This window comes from Barbus barbus (assembly GCF_936440315.1).
Source record: "Barbus barbus genome assembly, chromosome: 28".
In the NCBI taxonomy this organism is placed as follows: domain Eukaryota; kingdom Metazoa; phylum Chordata; class Actinopteri; order Cypriniformes; family Cyprinidae; genus Barbus; species Barbus barbus.
Window position 1 is genome coordinate 24,020,857 of NC_136756.1, and position 27,311 is coordinate 24,048,167.

General features: G+C 36.8%; 1 protein-coding gene across 3 annotated transcripts in view; it reads left to right on the forward strand.

Moving 5' to 3' along the window:
- Nucleotides 1-27,311, forward strand: part of LOC306848117 (fibrinogen C domain-containing protein 1-like) — a 107,098-nt gene that overhangs the window by 76,647 nt on the left and 3,140 nt on the right. For all 3 annotated transcript variants that reach the window (XM_079382476.1, XM_079382477.1, XM_079382478.1), the window contains one exon: nt 20,960-21,139. In XM_079382476.1, coding sequence (XP_079238602.1) covers nt 20,960-21,139 — 180 coding nt within the window. The remainder of the gene's footprint in view (nt 1-20,959; nt 21,140-27,311) is intronic.

Genomic DNA, 27,311 nt, shown 5'->3' on the forward strand with positions numbered 1-27,311 from the left:
ATTGAATGTTCTATTCATCAAATAAAACTGAAAACCATTCCAAAAAATATCCACCAAAAATATTAGGCAGCAACAAATGTTTTCAACATTGATAATAATACCAATTAATTATTAGTTTATTGTTATTAGTTATTAATATTGAGAACTAATAATACATTAGAATATCTGAGCAGCAAATAAGCATATCAGTAAAGGCAGCTTTACCATCACAGAAATATATTATTATATCAAAATATATTACAGTAGAATTGTAATAATATTTTACAGTTTTACTGTATTTTTAATAAAATAAATGCAGCCTTGGTTAGCACAAGACATAAACTCCTGGCTCAAATGAACCATTATAAAAAAAATCTTATTTTTAAGATACTATAGTGGCAGTGTTGGGAAGGTTACTTTGTAAATGTAATAAGTAGTGTAACTTTTCAATTTCTTTATTAAAGTAATGTAACTGATTACTTCTTGATTACTTTTCTAAATTCCTAATGTTTTCAACTGTTAATCACTTTCAAACATGTAAAGCAGACAGGGTTAACCTTACAGTGGTACTCAACACTGATAACTGTCAGACTTTCAAAGTCCTTCATCACTTGAATTTAGATTATAATATTTTAATTTTAAAGGAGAAATTGGATGTCAAATATCTTCATTTGCATATAAATGTGTCTTGGCATTGTGTGGACACCCTACAATGATAAAAAAATGTAAAATTATAAAAAGCCCTTTTTTTTAATCCCCCAAAAACTTAACCAGCGCTCTCTTCCACCTTCAATACCATGACTGAGGTGAGACCCTTGAACAAGAACCGAAACCCTGGTGTGTGTTCACAGTGTGTGTGCACTTGGATGGGTTAAATGCAGAGCACAAATAACCCATACTCGGCCACACGCCACTTCACTTTCACTAAATTTGTTTATATCTGGCTGCGCAAATCATTTTGCTCCAGACTGTTTTCTGAATGAGGGGACAATTCAAGGCAGGTTTTATTAAAAAGTTCAAACTCAAGGATGGAGCAGTACCCATTGTTCTTGATCCAGCTGCACCTCCAGAAGAAGTAAATCTCACACTTTATATTTTTTATGATTATTTGCGAATCGCCTTTGCTCTTCCACAGAAGAGAGGGGCGGGGTGAGCAGAGCTCATTAGCATGTAAAGAGATATGCACCGAAACGAGTCACTGTGAACAGAGCTGTTTTTGACAAGGTAAAAAGGGTGTTGTTTTTCATGACCACTGAGACCATTTTGAGAAGACCCTAAAGAATCATCCCAACTTGTGGAAAATGGGCATCCAATGTTCCCTTTGAAGCACAGCCACCACAAAATCAGACTTACTTTAAAATCATTCTTAGGTTTAATACAGATTTAAAATCATAACTAGATATAGTTTAATAGCTATGATACTGTTTTTGAAATCAAATCTTTGCATAGCTATGACGGGAAAAACTGGAATGCCTTAAAAAAAAAAAATGTAAATCTTAAAAAAAATAAAGCATATACATAAACCCATATAGGAAATATAAGAGTTATCGGATAAGCATGTTACAGTATAAACTTCTGAAACATTGGTGTTTCATATTTTAGAGCAGTCACTGCAATTTATGAAAGAAATCAATTAAATATTTTTGTGGGAGTGTGTGTGGAAAAAAATCTGATGTAACCCCCTTTGTAATCTTTAACATTTTCATAACTGTAATTTAATTACACATTTTTTCTTAGTAACTGTAACTAATTACATTTACATTTATGCATTTAGCAGACGCTTTTATCCAAAGCGACTTACATTGCATTCAAGTTACAGTTTTTACATTTTATCAGCTCTTGATAATTACAATTACTTTTATTTTGTAATAAAATTCCTTAATTCCGTTACATGTAACTAGTTACTCCCCAACACTGTATATTGGCTTGCCTTGCCTTGTCATGGTCAAGAAAAAATATCTAGCTGTACTTTGCTCTTATCTGCTTCCTTAACAGAGTCAGTGAAAAAGACTTTTGTACTTGTTGAATCACCAGCTGTGAAAACAAACAAAAAAATCATTCCTCAGTCAACTTCTCTGTCATGTGCATTTGCAATTTATTCACAGATATGCACTCTTGCTTCAGCTAGCGATAAATGAAGATGTTATCTCAAGGGCTTTTTGACCCATTACATTCTCCTTTTTTGTGGTGGAGCGTGTAAACAGCGCGAACGCATCTCATAAGTGAAGAAAGCGAGGGTGGATGGATGCCGCTGATGTGAAGTGACTTAGTTACCAGCAGAACATCTCAGAAAAGTATGCTTTTATTTCTTACAGCTTGACAACTTCCATTTTCTACACATGCATAAACTGGCTGTGCCTCAGGCGTTCGTACTGGTCACGAGAGGAAGAAGTCGTTAACTGCTTCTACCAAGTTTTTCCCTCGTCTCTCTCAATGTATTGCTGACTGTCGGAATATCGTAATCCCCCTTAAATCTCAGCTTTCTCGCTTCCTGCTTTATTTTCTTATTCGGATGTTGAGGTCCTGCTGATTTCATTAAGCTTAGACAGGCATTTTCTCACCACTGATGTGGGATCCATGCAGGCTCCCCACGTCTGGCCGAGTGAATTTTAAAAAGTGTGTTAAAAAGATGGCCGCCTCTCCTGGGTGTTTCTCCCCTGTCTCTGCACTCATTACTCAACACAGAATCTCCATTAATAGACTGCTATGCATTCTAACAGACCGAGCCCCTTCAAAAATGACCTGTGAAGTTTGCTTTTGGCTACCTGGTCTTATTTATTGTCATTCTGTCATTTGCATCCGTGAAGAGATCCGGTATATATTTAAAAAGAGAATTCTTTCATCATTTACTAATCCTCGTGTTACATGAAGTTGACGTACTCTATTCTGTGGAGCACAAAAGAATATAATTTTTTAGGTGAATATTCTGGCCAGTTTTCATTTTTACACAGTTTTTGATTTAGTTTTTTTATTTTGATGAATCTTATATATCTAGTAATTATTTCATCATGTCAAATTAATTTATTTGAGTCAATTTTGACCAAAGTGGCATATCATTTTAATTGTAAATGCACAAATTAAAAATGAAAAAAAGTAAACATCAAGTTTGTATTGACAGTAAATAGATTTATAATGTTACAGAAGATTTCAATTTCAAATATTCACCAACCATTCCTGAAAAAAGTTTCCACAAAAATATTAAGCACCATAAAGCTTTTTCAGCGTTGAAAACAGTAATAAATAAATAAATTAAAACAATAATAAAGACAATAGTAATAAAAAATAAATAAAGTTAAAATGAAATCTTACTGACCCCAGAATTTGGAAAGGTAGTGTATATTGTGCAAATATTTTATATTATAATTTATTTTAAAATATTTTATACATTAATTTAAACATGTATGATTATATAAGAAAAACATAATATTTTTTCATAATATTCTTCAGTAATATTTTTCATGCAGTCACACATACACACACAATATATAAGTGTAATTTTTAGTCATATTTTCATCTAAAGTATGTTTTAATTCAAATCATTTCATTGTCAAAAATCATCTCAATATGTTATGTATAATTATGTCTAGTTTATCAGCATTTTCATTGAAAAGATTAACGTTGATCCAGAGCACTTTTTAGTTTTTTTTGGACAGATGAAATAATGACTTTTTCTTAAAAGAAACCTCCAAACAAAACAACAACAATAAAATAGTCTTGCTAATTTGCTTTATTTCCTACTCTATTCAAGCTACAGCAAGGCTCTGCTGGTTTTCTCTCTCTTTCTTCGCATCTTCATGAAATTCATGGTTTGTTCTCTCACTCGCTCATTTCCAATCCATATCCTGCTATTACACTCCCAAAACCCCCTGGATCTTACACCGAGATGTATGGCCGAGATACTGCTGACAAACATATTTTCCTTTCGCCGCTTGTCTCTACTGGATCCTGTTTTTTTACTCTCTCTCTCTCTGTGTGTGCTTGTGTAAGCTCTCCCTTCGGAATCACGCTATTATTGTTTACTTCCAAAATATGGAAGAATCCACTATACAGTGACCTCCTCAATATTTAAAAACCAAAGGATTTCAAAGAACACGAGTCGATACTGTGACTCTCCATTGTACAGATGCTCAAGCGAGATGTTTCTGTCAGAAAGTGTTAATTCAGAATAAATTTTTAAACAGTCTAAAGTGCAGCTGATGCTGTAGTGGGTTCGATTACAGCTGCGCGAGAGAAACCTTTACATCTCACAAGCCGAGAGAAGTTTGACATTTTTGTTTATCTTCCAATGAACACAAGACTTTGCGAGGTGCAATTAGTGCTTGAAATTTTTTTTTAACTGTGCAAGTGGCTTATTGATGAGAGTAATAACAGTCTATAGTGAAGCTACTCTGTTGAAAAGTAGTTAGCTAGACTGTAAGTTATTAACAAATGTAACTGCAAATTATGTCAGTGTAATGTATTAGTTAGTGCAGCCTGTAACGTGGGTGGAAATGAGAATTATCAGTAAATAGTGACCTTCACCTTAAGTGCACTTTCATTATGTATTCAGAAAGTTAAAGTTGGAGGTTCAAGTAGTGTGTACTGGCATCCTGTCCAACATAAAAAATTTAAATAAACCTGCTCAGTTATATAAAATATGTATAGAAACACAATTTTTTTGTAACTGAGTGGAAAACATGAATGAATAGCTTATAACTAAAGGTATAACTAAATATTTATACATATAGTGTAAGGTGTGAATGTTTATAAAATAAAGTAAAATACATCAAATCTATGAATATTTATATTTATATATGCTAAATATTTGTTTTGATGAAAACATGAAAAATGGAGTTCCAGAAATATTACTAAAGGATGACTCCTAGTCATTTTATGAAATGTTTCATTGAAATGAACAATCAAACAAACTAATTTACGAAAATGACTCAGTTTATACAACAGTATTTGTGCAAGAGAGGAAAAGTTTCTGCACCGTTACCATTTTATTTCAGGTTTTAAGCATGAATCTAACAAATTAGTGATATTTATGCTTAAAACATATGAAATGATAAATGAATTTACTTGTTGAAACGTTCTCTGAAAACAAGTCTTTATGAGCAGCTTTGCTTTTCAAGTACACTGACTTTGTTTTAAGGATGTCTAGATAGTTTTTACTGGAAAACGACAAAAATACTGAGTAAGCCATTGTATTTTTGCTGTGTGGGCAACTGTCACATTACTGAAAAATGTAGTGCTGCTACTTTTAGTTAGTTACTGGCTGGCGCCGCTGTTGTGATACCTGTTTTAACAATGCATATCTCTCATGATGGATTTAGTCTTCCCTTTACAATTTAGTCTTCTTCACAGGTCAGTTTTCCTCCGTGAGATCTCTGTGCATTTTCATGCATCGCATGTAAGGTAATAGAGAACAGCGTTGTGTCCACATCCAGCAATAGTCGTCTTGGTTTGTAGGTGAATTCCCAGATGACTCAGAGAGATAAAAATAATGGATGGACAAAATAAATAGGGTAGATCTTTCAAGACACATCCATCGCCCCTTCGATGGAGTGCTGCAATGTGTCTACAGACTGGAGGAATGAATCTAAGCAGGGAAATAGATGGATATCAAACCAATGACGTCTCTACTGACTTGTTTGGCGCTATGAAAATATTGGCAATTTTCACCGAGTCTTTATCTGTGATTTATCTGTGAGTATAGCTCTCCAGAGGCTCTGAATAAAACATGGCCTTGCTCAGCATCCACAAAGCGTTCCATTAATCGCCATTCGGATTGTTTTAGACCGACTACTTATCTCGCGCTGAGGATTAACCACACGGCGCTCGCTGGCCATGCACGGATGGCCTTGAATTTTATGGGGGAGATGCGAGCTAAAATTGAAAACTCCTCTGATCTTCTTCTCCCGTCCTTGCCCTTCTGCATTATTTTCTATTTCTCTCTCTATCTTTCTTCTTCCTTCTGTGGGAATGAGATGCTATCACAGCTTTCGGCTTCGCTTTTAAACACCCTAATCCATTATAAATGTTATCATTCCCACTGTTTTCCTCTTGGAAAAGAAAAAGTCATGATAAACACTGGCAATGCTTCTCCAAGCGTGCACTGCTGTGTTATCGTTGCATAGTTTCCCAACTGTGTTTGTTTTACCTGCACAGACCCACCTGGAAACATCACCTCATCAATACCAGAAAAGTGTCACCTTGCATGAAGCATGTTAATGAAGTTATGAAGTTATGTTAATGAGAAGATCATGACAGAACTTTTGCGACAATCTTTGTTTGCATACGCTCTTAAAAATGAAGGTTCTTTATTGCTGTCAGTGGGTCCATGTAGAAACTTTAACATTTCCATTGCACAAAAGCTTCTTTATATTGGAAAAAGGTCCTTCGGATTATTAAATATTCACATTAAGAAAAAATGGTTCTTTTTAAGATCTGTTCCCTGAAAGGTTCTTTGGGAACCCCAAATGGATCTTCTGTTGCACCACTATGAAAACGCACCTTTGGAACCTTTAGTGTACAGTATGTACAGTGACCCCAAAAAGTATTTGGACATTTTATCCACATTTATAAATGTCTGAATGGCTTTGCATTATATAACAAAAAATAAACCATGTAGCATTTATTTTTATTATTTTATGATAAGAGAAATATGATTTTATTCATAAACAAAATATATAACATTTAAAAAAATAAATAAAACAGTTTTCATGCTAAACGTTTTAAATGTATTGTATTATATTATAAAATAATTTTGTTAAAAAAAATGTAATATTGTTACACTACCGTTCAGAAGTTAGGGGTCAGTACCACTAATCTATATAATGACTCTATTATAGATCAGTGATACACTTTTTTAATTTAATTTTACTTTTAATTTTTACATTTTATTTTATTTTATTTGGCAACGATGCTATAAATCAATCAAAAGTGACAATCAAGACAATGTAACAAATTATTAAATGATTATTAAAAATAAATTCAGTTCTTTTTGGACTTTCTATTCATCAAAAAAACATGAAAATATGCATCACAGTTTCCACAAAAATATTAGGCGGCACAACTGTTTCTAAAATTGATAATAATAAGAAATGTTGAGCATCAATTCTTGAGCATCAAATTAACATATTAGAATTATTTCTGAAGGATCATGTGACACTGAAGCCTTGAGTAATGATGCTGAAAATTCAGCCTTGCCATCAGAAGAAAAAGTTACATTTTAAAATATGTTATTTATGTGTTATACATTAAACAAAACTTGTTTAAAATTAATAAATAATAATAATATTTCACAAAATTACTGTTTTTACTGTATCTTTTAATCAAATAAATGCATCCTGGGTGAGCATAAGTAACTTCTTTGAAAAAAAAATTACCAATCCCAAAGACAATATATTATTTAATGAACTTAGAACTTAAATTCTTAGGATTTTCAAGTGTCCAAATACTTTCATTTTAGAGGTTTCTTTCAGTTCTTCAGTTTAAATAAGCGCAAAATCAAAATCTTTCCCCATGGAACCTGCTCAAGTTCCCTCTGGTTGCGAATCACTGATTTAAGAGACGTTAGTTATTTTACTTGAGAAAACTTTGTGATTTAACTTACCGAACAAAACCCTGTTCACATAAAAATTAATTCATCATTTCTTTTGATGTACCCCAAAATCATATTCATGACTGTGCAAAGGTTGCATCTGGTCAAGGATCCCTCTTGTTATTAAGACGGATGCAAAGTTTTACCGTTCTCAGAGATGATGCATTTTTAAAAATGTTAAATTGCAATGCACCATTGAATGCTTCAGATTCCTAATGGGAGCTATTTTTCAAGGAGTATTATTTTTCTAGTCTCTGTAACCTTCGGGATGCTCTACATATTTTTCTGTCCAATGGCATCCATTCATTTAGCCAAACCTGACGCAGTAATGAACTGTAATGTGTGTTTTGTGAAGCGTTTCAGAGGAATAGGCAGGCGGCGAGCTGTAGACATGAAACCGGGTCAGCACACAGATAGGATGCTGATGTTCCTGATAAGATTTCAGCTGATGGCAATGCAAAGCCGCTGTGATGCTATCAGTGGAAGCACTCCCTCCAGCTAATTTCACACTGCTAACCAAAAGGCCATTAATACCTCATAACTTCATAGATGAATGAGGGGAACAGACCTGGCCTTATTTTATTAATACAGCATACACTGCGATGGGGAACTAGAGGATAGTTCAGGCAAAAATATTCATATTCGTATTCTCTCTTCATTTACTCACCCTCATGTTGTTGCACACTTGTGTGACTTCTAAAAGAAAAGAAAAAGGGAACATTTTTAAATATTGTTCTAGTTAATCATTTTCATGCAGTCAATAATGAAGCTTCAAAAAGTAAACAAAAGCATCATAATTGCATCATTGAAATATCATAAATGTAGTCCATATGTCTAGTGCACTATATTTCAAATCTAAAAAAATTCTACAAAAAATACTGACACATTCTATTGTGAATCAGAAAACTGATTCATGAATTTTGTTCATGAATCAGACCATTTAACTCATCGAATCAATGAATCGGTTCTTTGAATTATAATCTTACTTGCAAGATGACTTAAAGGGACAGTTCACCCAAAAATGAAAATTCATCATTTCAAGTCATCATTTATTCACCCTCCACTTGTTTAAACCTGTATGAGTTTCTTTCTTTTGTTGAACACAAAAGAAGATATTTTGAAAGAATGGTGGTAACCAAATGGTAGTCATTGACTTTGACATAGCATTTTTTTTCCATTCTATCAAAGTCAATGGCTACCATCAACTGTTTGGTTACCAGCATTCTTCAAATAGTCTTCTTTGTGCTAAACAGAAGAGAGAAACTACAGATTTAGAACAACTTGAGGATGAGTAACTGATGACAGAATGTTCATTTTTGGGTGAACTATACCTTTAAAGGTGCCATAGAATGAAAAACTGTCTTTACCCTGGCATATTTAAATAATAACAGTTCTGTACATGGAAATGACATACAGTGAGCCTCAAACACCATAGTTTTCTCCTTCATATGTAAATCTCGTGATTAAAAAAGACCACTGAAAAACACGCGAATCAGAACATAACACCGACTGTGACGCAACAGTCGCGATCACTACGCCCCCAACATTTGCATAAACCCGCACTTGTTCTAAGCCGGCCGAAGCATCAGAAGCTCTGCAGGTATTGTAAATAAACAAGCGCGGACAACAGCGAAAATAACACAATAAATGTTATGTTCCAGGCCGTGCAGGGGGTGTGAAGTGCAGGGATGGGTTGGTGTCTGTATTCAGAAAGGCACAGAAAGCAAATAACGCGAGCCACTAAAGGGACATGGTTAGCTCCTTGCTAGCGGTAGCCGTTTACAGTTCATAAGATTTCACTCTCAGTAAGGAGAGATGAGGATGATGGCGAATGACTTACAGATCCTGAGCACCACTGACAAGCATCTGATCTTGTGAAATGTGTGGTAAGTACTGTTGCTCCATAATGTAAACATAGTTTGTGTGATCGCGTCTCTTGAAAGTGAACTATAACGCGATCGATGGATCGTTCAAAAGCAGTTTCAATGCCTCGCATATTAATAACAGCTCCCTGATGCCCGCGTTTTATATACAGTATAATTACCCGACGATATAACTGCGAGAGAAAGTATTTAAATATATATTTTCCTCCCTGTGCTTCCTTCTTGCTGATGAGTCGTACTGTGAAACAGCCAATCAGAGCAGAGCTCAACATTGCGCAGCGCTGTGAAACAGCCAATCAGAGCAGAGCTCATTATTATTTATGACCCTGCCAAATAAGCCAATAACAGACCGTTTCATTCTAGGGAGAAATCCTAGGGTTGTAAATGGACATGTAAAATCGTTTCTGGAGATTTTTTGCCCTTACCTAAGCCACATACCTTCTGTGTAGATATCAGAGAACAATTTAAAATGCTGTATCAAATGCATTCTATGGCACCTTTAAATTTAGCAAGGTTTCTAATCCTATAGGCTACCTCAACATTTCTCCTCTTTGTGAAAAGCAACTAAGCAAGTCATACAGGTTTGGAATGAGATGAGTGTGCCCAAATTTTAATTTTTGAGTGTATCCCTTCAAAACTGAGCTTTTGTGTGACCAGCAGTAAAATGCAAGAGAAAAGTCAAATTGCTGTTCTGATCTCTGCTGTAAAGACTCTTGGAGTCTGAATGCATTATTTAAGACGTTCTGATTTATTTAATTTTCCCTATGTATAGGCGAGTGAGATGGCTGCTTGTGCACGCCACAGTATCCCAACACACAAATTAAGTTTTTACCTTAGTGACACGTGAAATGTTATTTGTTGTGACAGTCCCCCCATGAATAAAGAATGTGAAACGCGCTGGATCCGACGACAGTCTTGTTCAGCTTCATTTTTTGTCAGTGCCAGTTCAAACATGCTCTGTTGGCACATATTAAATTAGAATGAATTAATTTCAAATTCATGGTGCTGGTTTAATATGTGTGCTCCTGACGTTGAGCTCTTGTGCTCAAACTGGAGACACAGATTCAAGTCCAAACCAAAGTCCTTATGAAGCAAGCTGTTGTATGTGCATATGCATAGATTTACAACATTATGAGCCAGTTATATGATTATTACATTTGCTTTTCTAGAGCTATACACTATATACCGTAGAAGCCACATCTATTAAATAAAAAATATACTGTTTACCCAGACTCACAGAGGTGGTTTAAGCATATTTACATGGATTGTTGCATGTTAGTTATGCAAGCAAAATCTTTTACTCAAAGGATTTTTTCAAGAAAGGACAAGTGACTTTCACTCACTCAATCATTCACTAAAACAATTCATTCAAAAATATTGATTCATCCTGGAATAAAACAAGTGCATGTGTTTATGAGTGAGTCAGTGAATCATTCCCACAGCCGATTTGTTCAAAATCTTTGATTACTTTAGGAAAAAAAACGAGTGGCTTTATTTATGAGTGGGTCGTTGACTAACTGACCCAAACCATTCATTCAAAAACATCAGTTCATTCAGGAAAGACCAAGTGACTCTGTTTATGAGTGAGTCACTGAATCATTTACTCAAACAATTCATTCAAAAACACTGATTCATTCTGGAACAAAACAAGTGCATGTCTTTATGAGTGTGTCAGTGAATCATTCACACAGCCAATTTGTTAAAAAACAACAACACTGATTCATTCTGGAACAAAACTAATGAGTGAGTGAATCAGAGAATCGTTCACAGAACCGATTTGTTCAAACACACCAATTCAGTCAAGTAACACTAATTTATTTAGGAACGCCACAATGAAGTTTGTCTGGAACTATTTATGTTTGCGGAACAAAAATGGACAAAATAACTGGCAATATTGTTTCTTAAAGTTAGGTTACTTAATATTAATGTTTTGGTTAATTAAGTGTTGTGTAAAAATGAATTAAAGAAAAATAATCCCTTAAAAATAAAGTCATAATAAAAAGTTAACATTATATTAAATGTACAGAATTGACATTTTAAAGTGCACTTAACCAGGATAACAAAGGATTTGTGCTTTTTTGAATTCTGTAATGAGAAATCAGCTAAATTAAATGCACAATGCTGTATCACATTAGCAGTAGTCATAGATAATTACCCTTCTTTAATGGTGCAGAGCTCATTATCAGCGTCTTTAATTGGATTGGTCTGGAATGTATGAATGGCCAATGATATAAAGCAGCTCTCCCTGTTCTGTAGCTTCTATGTATTCAGCAAGTTACCAGAAACACTGTTTTCGTTCCAGTCTCTAGAGGCAGGTCTCCATATGCTCTTTTTAATTGCGCTGAAACAACTGCATTGATGTGAAGTGTACTTACAGATGTGTTTTCAATAGCATATGAACAGCTGTTCTGCTCTAGGTATTACACCTTGTCCATTTGATCTCAGCTGTTTCCAAAGCACTGCACTCCGGTACCTTATTGAGTCTCTTATTTAATGCTCTGATCTGGCGTCTGACAGCGGAAGGGTCGTTGCATATTTCTCCAGAATCCCTCTGGAGGTTCCTGCGGATGACAAGAGACACTTTCTCCGTTCTGAATATGTAAGCAAGAGCTGCATCGGGCGTAATTAAATCCCTTTTTCTTGATTTGCATATAATTGAGCTCAAGGCCCAAAAATGGATTTCACAGAGACTTGCAAGACAGGCTTTGGAAAATTAGCAAACTCGATATCGGTGCGGTCGACAGCACCCACCTGTAAACAGCAGCTTTGACGTGGCTCGCTGGGAAGGGACGGGCACGTTAGGTGTGATGATTCATCCTGCGGAGAACTGAAGAAGCGCCCGATAATCTGTCACTCTGCTGGCAGGTGTTCAAAGCCCGTATGCCGCGACCTCAGGGCGCAATCACATGTGCGAATTTGTGTGTTTGTGAGAGTGGAAACCCCTGCTCTGAACTCCAATCTCTATGCCTCGTTTCTGGAATGTCTCGCTTTTGTCTGACAGGGCGCAGGGAATAGCCATGCGAGACGCATCTCATAGAACGGTTGCGGCGAGCAGCAGAGCCCTCACTGAAACGCAGATGGAGCAGCTTGATTAAAAATTAATAGCAGAGGACGGTTGCATGGGGAGAAAATGAGCACTGCTTTTGGCCTGTCAGAAAGAAATCTGTCCTCCGCTGGCACGGCTCAGCACGAGGGCCTCCGTTTTCACTACTGCCTCACATCCTCAAGTGCCTCGCTTTAGTTCTAATTGAAACACGAACTGCGCTTCCTTTAAAGAGGCTTCAGAAGAATTTAAATGTGGAATTAAGAAGCCCAGAGTCCAGCAGTGAATCAACAAGTAATTTTACTGTTTAGATGCAAATAAGGTCATGCACTATACAGAACTCAATTGAGAATGCCTTTTAAATTCCAATTCCATTCAAACATGTGCAGATTTAACATTTAAATGTAAGGAAGTAGAATTAAAATGACTTGAAATTCCAAGAAATTCATGTAATTGTAAGTTTTCATTAGAAAAGCAAAATTGGGATGGATGGGTGGATGGATGGATGGATGGATGGGTGGACGGACGGACGGACGGACTGACTCTTGGGTCCGGCAGGGATTGTAGGTGGGGGGAATGAATAACCAACACTCTCTCCACCTTCAATACCAAGACTGAGGTGAGACCCTTGAGCAAGGCACCGAACCCCCAACTGCTCCCCGGGTGCCGCAGTATTGGCTGCCCACTGCTCCGGGTGTATGTTCACTACTGTGTGTACACTTGGATGGGTTAAATGCAGAGCACAAATTCCAAGTATGGGTCTTGGCCACACACCACTTCACTGAAGAAAGAAAGTTATACAGGTTTAAAATGACATGAGGGCGAGTAAATGATGACAGGATATTTATTTTTGAGTGAACTAACTCTTTAATTCCGACTGTTTCATTCAAGCCCGACATGAAGCCTTTCAAAGTTAAACGGCACTTTAAAGTAGCTTTTACAGAACAATTGATTAATTACTACCTTCTACACCTAAGTACTTCATACTAATTCAGGGCAACACATTCGCTGTTTCATATATCTCTAAGAAATTATTGTTACTTGGGTTGAGTGAATCTCTTGAGATTTAATTTAAGGCTTGAATGTAATTATGTAAATTTAGCGGAAACCCACAGTTTAAACATAACTACGGTACTTACATTTAAAAGATTTCTGTTTGATGTCAGAGCATGTAAAATTTTATGCCCGAAGATATGTACATTTTCATTCTAATAGCCAAAAGACATTTTTACTCCTTTCAGCAAAAAATACTAAGCTGTGTTTTATAGACAATATGGGAAAAAAAACTGAATTATGTTGTAAACTGATGAACATGTGACAAATTCAGCTTTTGAGATGCTTAATTATTCGAATGCTTTTAATTTTTTAGTCATCCTAACCTCTTTTTGGTATTTTGTGTGGAAAGAATAAAATTTTTTGCTTTTCTTGTGTGTAAAGGCCCTAGGTTGTTTTTGTGGCTCCACACATACAGTAAATCTACTTGGATGCTAGGAAACATTTGAATGAAAGTAGCCTTGTTTATTTTTTCTTTCACATGAAAAACATAGTTTTCCCCCAGGGACTTTTTGTAAATGCAAGAGAACTGTTGTTCTGTTCACAATTCAACAATTAAAAAAGCTATTTCATCAAAATATAGAAGATGTTTGGCGATTAAACAACGTTGTTGGCCCATCAAGGCCGTGGAAATGAAATGATGAAAGGTCGAGGGGCTTGTGTTTGATTTTGGTGTGTGGACTCTGCTGTGGAGTGAGCTCCTCCCCGCAGGGCTTTCAGACGGCAGTTTCGGGGGTGATCAATGCTTCCCAAATACAGATCAAACCAGCTTTGTGTCAACAACACTGGCAGCTATATGAAGTCACCCTGAGATGTTATTGCTTCCGTATCCAACTCATACATATGATTTACAGCAGTCATTCTCAGTGGGTTTCTTTTGGAAACAGATTTTATATTGGACATCTAGTGGCAACTTAACACAGAACAAAAAGGTATTGTGTGAGATACATATATATATATATAGAGAGAGAGAGAGAGAGAGAGAGAGAGAAACAGATTACAGTTTTCAAGCTAAATCTACAGTACTTGCAGATTCCTTACAAATTGTGGTATTTACTAATTCCAAAATACATGACAAACATTGTAGTTAGTAACCTAATCCATTACATTAAACATTTTAAGTAATATAATCAGAGTACTTTTTGATTACTTTTAACCTAACTCCTTTATCACATTGATTTAAATCAGATAATATTTCACCATATTGATATTAAAATGTAAAGAAAAAATATATTCCATACGTTGTTATTAACAACATACAGGGAACTAAACTGCATTGCTTTATTTCAAGGTTACTACCCAGGTGTGTGTGTGTGTATATATATATATATAATTTTTTATTATATGTATATATGTATATAATCATAGTGCATATATATTTTGCAACAGTGTATTTTCAAAGTATATAATATGCTACTATATGAGGAAAAAAGCATAATAATCATTTATATATCACAGTGGTTGCCATAAAACAGGTCAGGCTGCAAGCTTGTTGGGAAAAAACAGTGATCAGTTACTGATCATATCATGCAGACCATCAAGAAGATGGGTCTCGTATCAGGTTATCTGGAGCCGTTTGAAGCCCCGACCAGGTGAAGATAATCATACGCACATTAGTTTTTACATGAAGAACAGCACAGCCAGCCTTCTGTCTTTAACACGGCTGTTCAGATATATCGCACCTCTGTGTAACATTTCTGAATCCCTGGGTCGAAACAGAAATGACCTTCGAGTGCAAATGGCCTATCCATTTAGTCAGCGTGGAGACCATTAGAAGGGTGTTGGTGCTTAATAGAGCCTGATGTTGCGCTCGGCTGCCGCTGGAATGGCACCACACCAGTCCCCCTTCATTCACAGCCATCATAACCATCTCTGTCATTATGCCAGTATCATTTGAACAAATGTTAGTCTATTCGGCAGGCCTGGAGGGAGGCAGATAGACTGCTGCTTCTCACACTTCTCATCTTATAACTTTAAGTGTGGGGAATTTCTCTGCTATGGGATGTTTCTTAAAGTTATAGGAGCCAAAAATAGACATTTTAATTTAAGGACAGAAAATATATGGACAAAAGTATTGGGATACACCTCTTGTATAAAATCAAGCATCTAGCCATGCAGTCTGCATTTACAAACATTTGTGGGGGAAAAAAATGCATCGAAGAAGAGTTCAGAGAGTGAACTCAAAAATGGTACTGTGATACCAGGAGCTTCATGGAATGGATTTCAGTTGCATATAACCCTTACATCACCAAGTACAATGCCAAGCATTGGATGGCGTGGTGTAAAACATGCTACCAATGGACTCTGGAGCAATGGAAACCTGAACTGTGGGGTGACGAATCACACTTCTGTTTTGCTTCTGTTTAAAGACAAGTATGGATTAGTTTGGTGTGAATGAACTTGACTGACCCACTCAGATCCCTGACCTTAACTCCATAAAACACCTTCGGAAGTCAGATCTCACAAATTCTCTACTGAATGAACGGGCAAAAATTCCCACAGAAACACTTCAAAATCTTGTGGAAAGTCTTCCCAGAAGAATGGAAGCTATTATAGCAATATGCAAAGGGGAGACCAAATTCATATTGAAGTATATGTATTTGAAATGCAATGCCATACGAGTACCTTTTGGTGTAATGGTGTCCCAATATGTTTTTCCTTATGGAGCAGTTGAATTACTAAAGCTAAAACTGAAATAACAATAAGTAAAAGCTGATATAATAATAAAATATTTTTTTTTAAATCAAAAGCTAATAAAAATGACAAAATCACATAACAAATTCATGAAAGTTTAAACTAAAATAAAATGAAAACTCAAATGATAATTTAAAATAATGAATATTATACATAAAAATACTAAAGCAACACACATAACTGATATTTGCATAAATGTTCATAATAATAATAATAATATTAAATGCACAATTCATAAATGTTTTTTTAAATTATTCATAGCTTAGCATTACTTGTTATTTTATTTCTGGTCTTCTTGTGGAAGATTTATTCAGTGCAAGTTTTTTTTTTCTAGTGTTTATTTTTGGATGACATCATTAATTCCTCTTTTAAAACATAACAGCAACTTTTCATTATCTAATCAATTCCTGATTGATCAAATCAAGTCCTACCCTACATGTTTTCTCTCTTAATATGTTGTTTCATTCTGAAATTCGGCAGTTTATGCAAATGAAATGGGTTTTGAATGGCTTCACGTGGACTTTAAAACAATATCTCAGTGTCAGTGCTAATGTTAATAATTGTTATATCCCGTAGCCCTTTTTTGGGAGATATCTAATGGCTGTTGAACATCTGTTAGGCACAGTATGATGGTTTTTAAGCAACACATTCTGTTAAGCATATATGGCCGCATGCAGCTAAAGTTTATTCACCTAACACCCTACCCAAACATGCGCTGCGGTTCACAACAGCTGAAGACCAGCAGCAAGCTACGATTAGACCTAGCAAAACTCTGCTGTATTGATTTTCTGTCCTGGGGGTGCAACGCACATGCCAGCGAATGGGGAATACAAAGGGAATTCATTTGTAGGCAAGCACATTAGTTTCCTGTCAAGCGCCTCTCCTCCTCTCTGTGAAAACTGGGTGGAATATTAAGAGCAGAACTTACTAGAATCTGGGTCTCCTGTTGAGATATTGATCCCAGGAAGTAGACCAGAGTCCTTCAAGCCGGTCTGAGCTAAGAAAGTGACGTTATGTCTCTAGCAGGCCCACCCCTCGGAGAAAGAAGATGTGCACCTTGTGCTTTCTGAAGTACACTGTTGCACTGGTTTCCATAAACCTTTGCTACGAATGTAGCTGTGGAACCTTAAAGTTCACTGCTAGTTCTTGACAAAGAAGTTTGAAAACAAAAGCCCAGGTGCAGGTGTTAGATGATAAAGTTTCACTATTATAAAGACTGTTCTGAGCTGTGAAGGCAGCAGACAGGGAAAATATATAAGGAAAAAAATCAGTTTCACACTTTTAAGAGCCCTCAACACTCCAAGAAGAGTCTGTAAAAAAAAATAGGCACCAGGTGTTTTTACAGGTGTTTTTCCCATATTATGGATTACACATTGAATTGTGTGTGTTTTAGATTTATAGAAAATGTCTGTAAAATGTAAAATGACCAGTACCCTTTCTGTTATTGTACTGATTTCTTCTCAAATTGAAAAATAAATTGGTAAACTTGTATAACATAAAGAAAAAATAAAATAAAGTAAACTAAAATATTTAAGTATTGAAGTGTTGGGGGGAAAAGCAGGGGTGTGCCAATTTTTTCCACAGAACATCATTGAATTTCAGTTTGTAATGTTGTTAAATTTCATGTTAATGTTGTTTAATTTCATATATATATAAGTTATGCAAAAAAAAAAAATGCTGCTGTGGTGTAAAAAGTCCATAAATCGGTGCTCTTTGGATGTGGGATTCTTTCGTCTCATCAAAAAACTCATAAATCCAACGCACTCGAGTAGTGTGAAAAGAAAAGAAAAAAAAAAAGCTTTATATATGTTATTATATAATATATTATATTATGTACACACACACACATCCATCATTACTGTCTAAATAAATTTTCTAGCATTAATATGCCCACATACAGTCAGGTCCATAAATATTGGGACATCGACACAATTCTAACATTTTTGGCTCTATACACCACCACAATGGATTTCAAATGAAACAAACAAGATGTGCTTTAACTGCAGACTGTCAGCTTTAATTTGAGGGTATTTACATCCAAATCAGGTGAACGGTGTAGGAATTACAACAGTTTGCATATGTGCCTCCCACTTTTTAAGGGACCAAAAGTAATGGGACAGAATAATAATCATAAATAAAAGTTTCACTTTTTAATACTTGGTTGCAAATCCTTTGCAGTCAATTACAGCCTGAAGTCTGGAATGCATAGACATCACCAGACGCTGGGTTTCATCCCTGGTGATGCTCTGCCAGGCCTCTACTGCAACCGTCTTCAGTTCCTGCTTGTTCTTGGGGCATTTTCCCTTCAGTTTTGTCTTCAGCAAGTGAAATGCATGCTCAATCGGATTCAGGTCAGGTGATTGACTTGGCCATTGCATTACAGTCCACTTCTTTCCCTTCAAAAACTCTTTGGTTGCTTTTGCAGTATGCTTTGGGTCATTGTCCATCTGCACTGTGAAGCGCCGTCCAGTGAGTTCTGAAGCATTTGGCTGAATATGAGCAGATAATATTGGCCGAAACACTTCAGAATTCATCCTGCTGCTTTTGTCAGCAGTCACATCATCAATAAATACAAGAGAACCAGTTCCACTGGCAGCCATACATGCCCACGCCATGACACTACCACCACCATGCTTCACTGATGAGGTGGTATGCTTAGGATCATGAGCAGTTCCTTTCCTTCTCCATACTCTTCTCTTCCCATCACTCTGGTACAAGTTGATCTTGGTGTCATCTGTCCATAGGATGTTGTTCCAGAACTGTGAAGGCTTTTTTAGATGTCGTTTGGCAAACTGTAATCTGGCCTTCCTGTTTTTGAGGCTCACCAATGGTTTACATCTTGTGGTGAACCCTCTGTATTCACTCTGGTGAAGTCTTCTCTTGATTGTTGACTTTGACACACATACACCTACCTCCTGGAGAGTGATCTTGATCTGGCCAACTGTTGTGAAGGGTGTTTTCTTCACCAGGGAAAGAATTCTTTGGTCATCCACCACAGTTGTTTTCCGTGGTCTTCCGGGTCTTTTGGTGTTGCTGAGCTCACCGGTGCGTTCCTTCTTTTTAAGAATGTTCCAAACAGTTGTTTTGGCCACGCCTAATGTTTTTGCTATCTCTCTGATGGGTTTGTTTTGTTTTTTCAGCCTAATGATGGCTTGCTTCACTGATAGTGACAGCTCTTTGGATCTCATCTTGACAGTTGACAGCAACAGATTCTAAATGCAAATAGCACACTTGAAATGAACTCTGGACCTTTTATCTGCTCATTGTAATTGGGATAATGAGAGAATAACACACACCTGGCCATGGAACAGCTGAGAAGACAATTGTCCCATTACTTTTGGTCCCTTAAAAAGTGGGAGGCACATATGCAAACTGTTGTAATTCCTACACCGTTCACCTTGTTTGGATGTAAATACCCTCAAATTAAAGCTGACAGTCTGCAGTTAAAGCACATCTTGTTCGTTTCATTTGAAATCCATTGTGGTGGTGTATAGAGCCAAAAATGTTAGAATTGTGTCGATTTCCCAATATTTATGGACCTGACTGTATATTAAAAAGGCAAATTCTCATGGGGTGTACTTGCAAACTAGCAGTAACTAATATTTGCATAAATGTTCATACAGTGTTGGGGAAGCTACTCTGAAACTGTAGTTTGACAAGCTACAAGCTACTCGTAAGTTAAAGTAGTTAAACTACAGTCAAGCTACCCTTTTGGAAAAGTAGTTAGCTACACTACAAGTTACTATCAAAAAGTAGCTAGCTACATTGAAACTACTTTTGATTTTTTTGAACAACGTATATTATAAATAACTGAATAAGTGTCTGAGGAATGTTTTAAGTAAAATATTTAGTGTTTAAAACAATGCAATACAATTATGATTTCAAAGAGTATTGTTTTATTACACACAACACTCAAATATCTCAGACTGTTACAAAAAGTGTAACCTTTACTTGTTTCTTTGAGAGACATGAACTTGGACAAATAAGGCCATGGGTAATTAACGTTAGTTGTTTCTCCATCCTCCAAATCTGCCGCCACGTCTTGCTCCATCATGGATAATATGGGTGTGTCAACCCACTTCTGTACGTCAGTGAACCGTTAGCCGCAAGATGCGTGATTAAACAACAGGTGGCGGTAATGGCAAAAAATGAGTTTGTAATCAAACAAGAAGAATATCCTTGCATCGCGCTGATTCGCGCAGGCTCGACAAAACGCAATGTAGCTTTTGCTCGCGCTACACCGCTACTTGCTGCAAAAAGTAGTTAGCTACTGGAAAAGCTACACTGTTTAAAAAGCAACTGAGCTACTGCCAAGCTACTGAAAAATGTAGTTAAGTTAGTAGCGTCGCTACTTGTAGTTAACTACTCCCCAACACTGTGTTCATAATAATAAATGTAGTTTTTATTTTTATTTTATTATTTATATTCTACAGTTAATACACTTTTTTTATTTTATTTTATTTCTAGGAAAGTTTTCTATGCAAAACTTGCCATGGGCATTCTGAGTGGTTGCAGGGGTGTAGCTATATGATTGCTAAGGTGTTTTGAGTTTTTTTAGCATATTGCTGGCACACCTCTCCTCAACAAGTCACATGATTAGAGGTTTCATTAATGTTTGTAGCAGACGCTGGTTACCTAAACACTCTTTCAGCCTTCTATATATTCAAATAAATCTCATCTGTACATTTTTCCATTAACTTCATCTAAATCTCTTTTTTTCAGGCATGAAACGAATCCATGCACTTACCATTCAAGCCAACTACGAGCTGAGGATTGACCTGGAGGACTTTGAGAACAGTACCTCCTTTGCAAAGTATGGCTCTTTTGGAGTGGGTTTGTTCTCTGTTGACCCCGACGAGGATGGCTACCCACTGAGCGTTGCAGACTACTCTGGCACGGCAGGTATGCTACACATTATTCTGCCTTTGACTGAGAGTTTCTGTGCTTACCTGTAGTGTGGAGCCAAAAACTATTACATTTATTGCAAAGGCAGAGGCCTCGCAGAAAGCCATAGGTCATGGTGTCCTGCTTTTAAAGCTCTGTATTCTTAAGACATCCTGCACATCAGCAGTTCAAACGTGGACCTGCATTGATGTCTGGAGCCAAAGTTCATGTCAGGTTTAATGGGGAGCCTCAGGTGAATGCTGGTAAAAGCTCTTTGGCTGATATGTAGACTTGCCGAGACAGACTTTTGACAGATTGTTCTGGCCAAGAACACCCACTTTAGACCGAGACAATTTAACTAATTTAACTGGCATTTATTGTGTTCAGTTTTTTTCATTTGGTGACATAAATCTGAAATATCAGCAGTCTCGGCAAAACAAAAGAAATTTACATAAAAAAGTAACAAAATTACATATGATCAAAATTAATATCCGAGTATAAGTATGTATTGATTATTTCACTGGCAAACAAACAAGCAAACCAAAAAAAAAAGAGAGTAAAAAATGATATCATTTATTATTCTGTGGAACCCAAAGGGATATATTAGACAGATGTGTTGGGTATCGATACGATGAAAATAATGAAAATACAAGAATAAAAAATATACATTTGGACGAAATACAAACTTATATATATTTATAATTTATGATCACATTGATTATATTACTGGCTAAATAAACGAATAAAAGAATGGAAAATTGCTGTACACAAACTAAGATATTAGACAGAACTGTGTACTGCCGTGCAAAGGCAAAAGACCGTAACTTCGATTTTGGTTGAAAATTAGTTATTGATATTTTTGGGACATTCTAGACATCCTTTATGGAGATTATTCAGGCTGTCACTTCTAGTTGGGCGCATGTGGGCTCGAATGCCATTGCATGATCAATCACAAAATCAGTACTAACAGTTCGCAATTAAATTCCTATCCTTCCTTTCCTTGTAACCCGATAAAATCAATCCATGGCGATGAACGTCATCGGAGATGTTTAATCCACCAGCATGCTGAGCATTCCTGCTGGCTGGCGTTCACATCAATCCACGTTGTTCTTTTAGGTTAGGCTATTTTCATTCAAGTCAATATAAAAGCAATTATGTGATGTCTAGCATTCTTTTACGTTACTGAGCATAGCAAATAAATTGGTCGCAAAACGGTATCCACTTACATGTTTAACTATTTGTCTGCTTGTTACAGTCAAAAAACAATTACAATCACATTACTACAGCATATGCAATAGCCTATGAGACATCCCATGATCACTAGATTTTATACAGGTGTTACTACTACAACGATTTTGTAACTTCAAATTAGGGGTAAAAATCAAGTTTGAGCTCACAATTTTTTTATGTAGATAATCTTCATTACTAAAACATCCAATTACCCAATTTCCAGTGTCCTACCTATAATTAATTTGGCTGGACAAAGTCATTTTTCTCAGTTTCACACTCTAGCGAGTTAAGGCCTTTTGCCTTTGTAGGGCAGAATATATATATATATATATATATATATATATATATATATATATATATATACAGTGGGAGAAAAATTATTTGATCCCCTGCTGATTTTGTACGTTTGCCCACTGACAAATTTATTTTATTTAAGTTTATTTGAGCAATGAGAGACAGAATAACAACAACAAAAATCCAGAAAAATGCATTTCAAAAAAGTTATAAATTGATTAGCATTTTAACAAGTGAAATAAGTATTCGATCCCCTATCAATCAGCAAGATTTCTGGCTCCCAGGAGTCTTTTATACAGGTAACAAGCAATCAATCAATCAGATTCCAAACTCTCCACCATGGCCAAGACCAAAGAGCTGTCCAAGGATGTCAGGGACAAGATTGTAGACCTACCCAAGGCTGGAATGGGCTAAAAGACCATCACCAAGCAGGTTGGTGAGAAGGTGACAACAAATGGAAGAAACACAAAATAACTGTCATGTCTGGGGCTCCATGCAAGATCTCACCTTGTGAAGTTTCAATGATCATGAGAACGGTGAGGAATCAGCTCAGAACTACACAGGAGGATCTTGTCAATGATCTCAAGATAGTCACCCAGAAAACAATTGGTAACACACTACGCCGTGAAGGACTGAAATCCTGCAGCGCCCACAAGGTCCCCCTGCTCAAGAAAGCACATGTACAGGCCCGTCTGAAGTTTGCCAGTGATTCAGAGGAGAACTGAGTGAAAGTCTTGTGGTCAGATGAGACCAAAATCCAGCTCTTTGATATCAACTCAACTCGTCGTGTTTGGAGGAGGAGGAATGCTACCTATGACCCCAAGAACACCATCCCCACTGTCAAACATGGAGGTGGAAACATTATGCTTTGGGGGTGTTTTTCTGCTAAGGGGACAGGACAACTGCACTGGACGATGGACGGGGCCATGTACTGTCAGGGCCAGGTCATTGAAGCCAGCCAGAGCATTGAAAATGGGTATTCCAGCATGACAATGACCCAAAACAAACGACCAAGGCAACATAGGAGTGGCTCAAGAAGAAACACATTAAGGTCCTGGAGTGGCCTAACCAGTCTTCAGACCTTTATAGAAAATCTGTGGAAGGAGCTGAAGGTTCGAGTTGCCAAACATCAGCCTCGAAACCTTAATGACTTGGAGAGGATCTGCAAAGAGGAGTGGGACAAAATCCCTCCTGAGATGTGTGCAAACCTGGTGGCCAACTACAAGAAACATCTGACCTCTGTGATTGCCTACAAGGGTTTTGCCACCAAATATTAAGTCATGTTTTGCAAAGGGATCAAATAATTATTTCACTCATTAAAATGCAAATCAATTTTATAACTTTTTTGAAATGCATTTTTCTGGATTTTTTGTTGTTATTCTGTCTCTCCCTGTTCAAATAAACCTATCATTAATATTATAGACTGATCATTTCTTTGTCAGTGGGCAAACGTACAAAATCAGCAGAGGATCAAATAATTTTTACCCCACTGTGTGTGTGTGTATATATACAGTATATATATATAGAGAGAGAGAGAGAGAGAGAAAATTGACAAAGTAAGACCATGTCAAAGATTGAAATCATAGTGAAATTAATGGTTAAAATCAAACTTAGATACTTGTTATCTCATCATTTGATTTTGAGACTTTAGCCTGGATTTCACAGAGAGGGTCACACACACACACACACACACTTGTGAATGTGTGTGTGTGTGTGTGTGTGTCTGTCTCCAAAAAATAAATGTGTGTGTGTTAGCAAAGTTTTTGTGTTGAAAACAAGCTCACATTAAGCACAGAGAGAAAATGCAAACTTAGCAGCCTGAATTGCACCCAGCAAAACAAAAAAGATCAGCCCAGAATAGAAACTATCATGAGAATCACAAGACTAATTTAAAGTTTCCTGCCCTGTTGTCAGCAGCGTTCAGATATATTCCCGCGGTACGCAAAGCAACGGGGGCCGCAGGTTATCGCCTGCGCCGAGGCAAAGTGATGAGCAATTCTCACTGCTTCACCTGCGCTGTCGCCGGGGCCTCTTTTTAACATTAATTGGGTCCCGCACTCTATTATTCTCAGGTGTTTTTCCCCAAGCACTGCCCTCCTCGCTGGGGCCGGACGCGGGCGTGACCTTCGCCGTGTGCCGGAAAGGGCAGGGATAATGAAGCCGTAGAATACGTCTATGGCATTCCAATAAAGCAGGCACTCGGCTTATTATGGGAGACGTAAACAAACACTCCTATTAACATAAATCAAGAGGAGAATACTGCATCCACGCGTCTAATTAGCGAGGCTGTCTTAAACATCCTCCGCTGCAGGAGTCATGCCACATTGATTCCCAATCTTATCAATTACGTCCTGTTAGGACTTTTACACCGCTGTCTGGATTAAAATGCATGCATGGTCGTTTAAAGCATTAATGTGTACATGAATGGTAGGTTGGACTGACAGTAAGCATTAAATCACATTTTGATGTTTCGTCTGAGCTGTGCTGCTAAAGTATGAAACTTGGCTTTGAATAAAACGCTGTAAGAGATCAACATATATTGAAGGATTTAGCACAATGAAATCAAACAGCCATTTTTTCAAGAGCAAGCAGCAGTGTGGAACAAAACAGCAGCTGAAAAACAAAAGGAAAAAGCACAAAAACACACAACTTCGCAAACCTTGGCCTAGAGGGCAACATTGTGAAATGTTCTTGACACCTTTAATAACGGTTTGTCCCTTCTCAAAGTCCAACAGTCACAGAAATGAGAAAAATTCTGTCACAAGGTCAATGGTAAAAGGCACATCTTGGCCATAGAATCAGATGAAAACAATTGAATGTGGCAGGCAGCTTAAAATTCAACAAACAGCAGGATTTTAATATATTCTCGCTTTATCTGATGCACTGCCTCTGAACACAAAGTATCCATGCATCTGATGACAACAATGAAGTGAGAAAACTTGCTGATATAGCATTTTAATTGCTAGATCAATTATAATTTAAATTTTAATGATGGTTTTCAAGTGGTTTGGGCCATTATTCAACTGATCAGACCAGCTAAACCAGTTTAATCTGGTTTAAATTGACCATATTGTCCCAGTTTAAGGTGTTCGAGTTGGTACTGTAGGTAATGTGTTCTAGCAGCTTTAACCAGCTTGACCAAGGTGTTCTGCCAACTGAACCAGCTTGGTTAACCATCTTGAGCAGCTTTGACCATCATTTTTTTACACGTTCAGTTCCTTTTAAATATGTAGTATTATTTGAAATGATTGATAGATAGATAGATAGATAGATAGATAGATAGATAGATAGATAGATAGATAGATAGATAGATAGATAGATAGATAGATAGATAGATAGATAGATAGATAGATAGATAGATAGATATGCCAATTTGGCATCAAAACCACCGAGAATCTCATTCATGCGGGCCATTAGTACTAAACTAAACCATCCAAGTAACTTCTTCAGCAGACATCTAAAACTGTGCAGAGCAGCTGTCGGAAAGTGTTTTAGCGATTGTGTGTTGATGCTGAAGTACCGATTTGATATGACATTATTTCAATACGACAGTGCATCCCTGTGGAGATTTTGATGAACCGTACCCCAGAATCCTCTGTTTTTCATGCATTACTCTGTTTTTTTGCAACTGAGATAAAAGAAGATCTTTTGGTGTTAAAGTGTGCCTCACACACCCTTTTCTTGCATGCTAGAATTTTTATATCATAACTACTTTCAGCGCACAAGCATGCTGTCTTTAATGCCGCTCTGTTTAATGAAAGGCCTTTACGATAGCGTAGAGAGAGAGCGCTCAGCCACAGCGGGGATCTCTGGGAAGATATAATTACCTGAGATGAGTTTTTACACCCATGGTGCCCTGATCTCTGTAAACACTTTGAGTACTAATACAGTACCGACTTCAAAGTGCGCTAATGACAGTTTTGCAAGAGCACAGAAATGTTTTTACTACCATTAGGGAGGCCAGAGTAAGAAGCGAAATTGCATGTGAGCGTTTGATTATTTTGTAACAATGCTTGTCCGAGTAGAGGAGTGTATCATTTCTCTCTGATGTTGCAGTGTTTTTCGGCATTAATGAGATTATGCATTCATGCACATAGCTAATGACTCGTATCGCCCTCCTGAGTGGATCTGTCTCAAGACATTTCATAAAAGTCTGAGATGCACCTTCATGCTGACACACGCTACACACCCCCTCAGGTGCACAAATTGTGAAGTCTGTTTTGCACAGACTCTGCAATTTACTGCAATGATTAATCATCTAGTTCTAGCAAATTAGTATTTTTTCCAGCGTCGTTTGTATGATTGGGTATTCTTTGAAATGTAACACTTTATGAATATTACAACATACTACTATTGCAGAGGCAGCTTGTTGAGATTTGTTCATATTTAGAGAGTAAAGGATTTCCTTCAAGCATCTTATAAACCAGCCTGACTGGTTAGCTAGTTTTCAGAGATTATTAGGCCGGTCTATTTTGGTTTTAAAGTGGTTTAGGGTATTTTTCAGATGGCCAACCAGCTAAACCAGTTGGTCTGACCTGACCACATTCCACCATCTTAAAATGTAAGTTGGTTATCAGAACATGATAGTTAGTTTAGAACATATTACTGGTCCAGTGTGTTCTACCTACTCTAACCAGCTTGACCAACAGGTAACCTAGACCAGCTT